At 35.4% G+C, this 3,070-nt stretch overlaps 1 protein-coding gene across 1 annotated transcript in view; it reads right to left on the reverse strand.

Annotated features, from left to right (window-relative positions):
• The window catches only part of OTOGL (otogelin-like), a 154,176-nt gene that overhangs the window by 22,636 nt on the left and 128,470 nt on the right, over positions 1 to 3,070 (reverse strand). Inside the window, exons 30-34 of the mRNA XM_012656310.1 lie at positions 2,906 to 3,013; positions 948 to 1,049; positions 518 to 622; positions 388 to 428; positions 140 to 164 (exon numbers count right to left, since the gene is read on the reverse strand). Of these exons, the coding sequence (XP_012511764.1) occupies positions 140 to 164; positions 388 to 428; positions 518 to 622; positions 948 to 1,049; positions 2,906 to 3,013 (381 nt within the window). The remainder of the gene's footprint in view (positions 1 to 139; positions 165 to 387; positions 429 to 517; positions 623 to 947; positions 1,050 to 2,905; positions 3,014 to 3,070) is intronic.

The following is a 3,070-nucleotide window of genomic DNA, read 5'->3' on the forward strand; positions in this document are numbered from 1 at the left end:
AGGATATTATGGGGGTACAAATATTTTGGTTACATGAAATGCATTTGCCTCGCTCAAGCCAGGGCTACAAGCAGGTCCTTCCCCCATACAGTGTGCCCCGTTTCCATTAGCTGTGAGTTTACTCCCCCACCTCCTCTACCAATTGTGTTGATGGCCGAACAACTCTGTATGTTAAAAAATAACACACTACACATATTTATATATCAAGTAAAATATAAAATGTTGACCATTCTCTAATATCAGAGCACATTATGTTAACCTACTTAAAAGTACAATTTAATGAGGATAATTTCATTAACTCTGAGAAGAACTCAGAAATGAAAGAGATACAGGAAGAATAAACTGATTTAAATAATATGACAAGCCAATCAAAATATATGTTCTTACCACTTCACAAGTTGGCATAACAAGGTTTTCACAATTACATTCTAAAAGGCAAAAACCAACAACATATTTAGTACATTGATCAAAATATATCAACTTACTTGAATAAAATTTTAATATGAAAATTAGTTACCACAACGCCATGTTGGACAACAATGACCAGATACATTTTCTTTCACAAGATTCATGTCTTCTGCACAGGTGAGTAGTGGCATAGGACAAAGATTTGGCTCACAAACTAAAAAGAAAAATAACATGGATAAAGATTGATTTCATGTAACTGCCATTTCTCATTACCCACCATTTAGTTCACTGCCATAACCGATGTAGTGCGTGAATTCATATTTCCCAAGTGCTGCCTCTCCCACTGTCTGATTGCCATGTGTTGGTGAAGATAAAAGGAATGACTTATAAGCAGGTGCAACAAGAGTAGTAATGCGGGAACAGTTCATCAAGTGAAGAACACTGAAAAAGGGTCTGGTATCATGGCACAACTAATGTGCACTGAACTCCTTAAACATTGGACACTTCTAAATATTTTAAATTAGTTAAGATACACTTACCACAGTAATACTGAGGACAACAGAAGTGTGTGGTGTTAAGATCCACTGTGAGAAATTCCCCATTGGTACATAGTGGAATAGGTTCAGTGCAAGATTCACAAACTAAAGGTGAAACAAAAAGCCAGAAGTCATAGCTGAACTAAAACAAATTAATTATTAATCCAGATTATCATAGACAAATCAAATCAAAATAAAATGCATCATGTTTAATACAATAGGAAATAAGGGAAATAAGACATATCTTCTTATTTGGTCATAAAAGCAATAACACTGTCTGAGTATATTGCTTTATGTTTTCCAAGCACAATGACATATAGAACACCATCTTATCAGAAAGATAGAGCATTCAGATTTCCAGGGTAATTTGTTCTCACTAGGATCAAAATATCATTGATTTATTTATTTAAGTTTTCTTAATTCACTACCCTTGATTACTCCAATTTATGGATGAACAATGTAGTAGGCACTTGTTCTTTTGGGCTGCTCAGTATCCCCTCCCAACTTTGATATCAACTCTCTGAATGACCATGAGGAAATGCCTCACCCACATAGTCCTGGAGTAACTGTCAATAGGGTGCCTCACACCACTAGGCCACTGTGTAGGAACAACCCACAATGGACTAATCAGAATTGCTTTCAATGGAATTTGAATCACTTGTAGAGGAACACCAGGATAAGAAATAGATGGCGTTGGCTCAATCCTTAGAGATCTCCACCTTGAGCATCTGGTTCTCTCCTTCCTAGGGCTTGTCTGCTCTGCTTTATCTTGATTCTTTCTCGAAGCCTTCCAATAACTGGTTGTGCTTAAGCTGGCCAGAAACAATGAGCTTTACTGTTTGCAGTAAATGAACCTTAACTGATTCAAAGGCATGTGTTTTGATTTTGTCTAAGCATTTGACAAAATACAGCACCCTTTTATGATAAAAACTCTCAATAAACTAGGCATAGAAGAAACACATCTCAAAATTATAAAAGCCATATATGAGAAACGGTCAGTATGATGTTTCTCATATATTGAATGGGAAACATCATACTGAAATGGGGAAAAGTTGAAAACATTCCCCCTAACAAGTGGAACAAGATAAGGATGCCCACTGTCACCACTTATATTCAACACAGTGCTGGAAGTCCTAGCCAGAGCAATCAGACAAGAGAAAGAAATAAAGGGTATCCAAATCGGGAAAGAGGGGGTCAAATTATCACTTTTTGCTGATGATATGATCTTGTATCTAGAAAATCCCAAAGACTCCGCCAAGACACTCCTATAATTGATAAATAAATTCAACAAAGTCTCAGGTTACAAAATCACTGTATGCAAATCAGTAGCATTTCTATATATCAATAAACAGTAAAGCTGAGAATCAAATCAAAGACTCAATACTATTCACGATAGCTACAAAGAAAATAAAATGCTTAGGAATATACTTAACCAAGGAGGTGAAATCTACCTTAACTATCAAAAAATCTTTGATATTTCATTTGATATGGAAAATAGGGAATCTTTACTTTTCATTGTCCAGTTCACCAGATAGAATATTTAGCTCCAGTCATTTCCCAGACATCCTTTGTTTCTACCATTCTCTTTTGAAGACAAAGTTTTAAAGAGGTCCTATACTGTCTCAGCTGAGCCCATTATTCTAACTGATTCTTCAAGAAAAGCCAGTGTTAAATTTTTCTTCAAAAAGAACTAGGCATTGGGGAAAAAAACTCGATTTTATATCTTGTCCATGTTTGGGCTGATGTAGTCTTTGTTGAAAGGGGAAGTTACTGATTGTAATTAATTGCCAAGAGTCATTTAAAATGTCATACTTTATTTTCTACAGTTCTTGTTCAGTTGAATTCCAATGAGTATAACATTAAAATATTGTTTAACATCAGTCCCATGAAATTCACATCAAGTAAGAGATTTTCCCTAGATCATCCATCTTCTTTCCAGAAATTATCTCCAGAATACTCACTACAGACAGGGGAAAAACAGCAAGGTTCTTCCTGTTGAACTTGAATCATGAATTGGTCTTCTCTGCATTCTGGTGTTGAAATATTGGGGCATTTCAATGGGTCACATTCTGCATAAATCGAAAGATATTTGACAATTTGTATAGAGCGAGATGATCTTTGAATTT

This window comes from Propithecus coquereli, unplaced genomic scaffold, assembly GCF_000956105.1.
Source record: "Propithecus coquereli isolate 6110/MARCELLA unplaced genomic scaffold, Pcoq_1.0 Scaffold50, whole genome shotgun sequence".
NCBI classification, from domain to species: domain Eukaryota; kingdom Metazoa; phylum Chordata; class Mammalia; order Primates; family Indriidae; genus Propithecus; species Propithecus coquereli.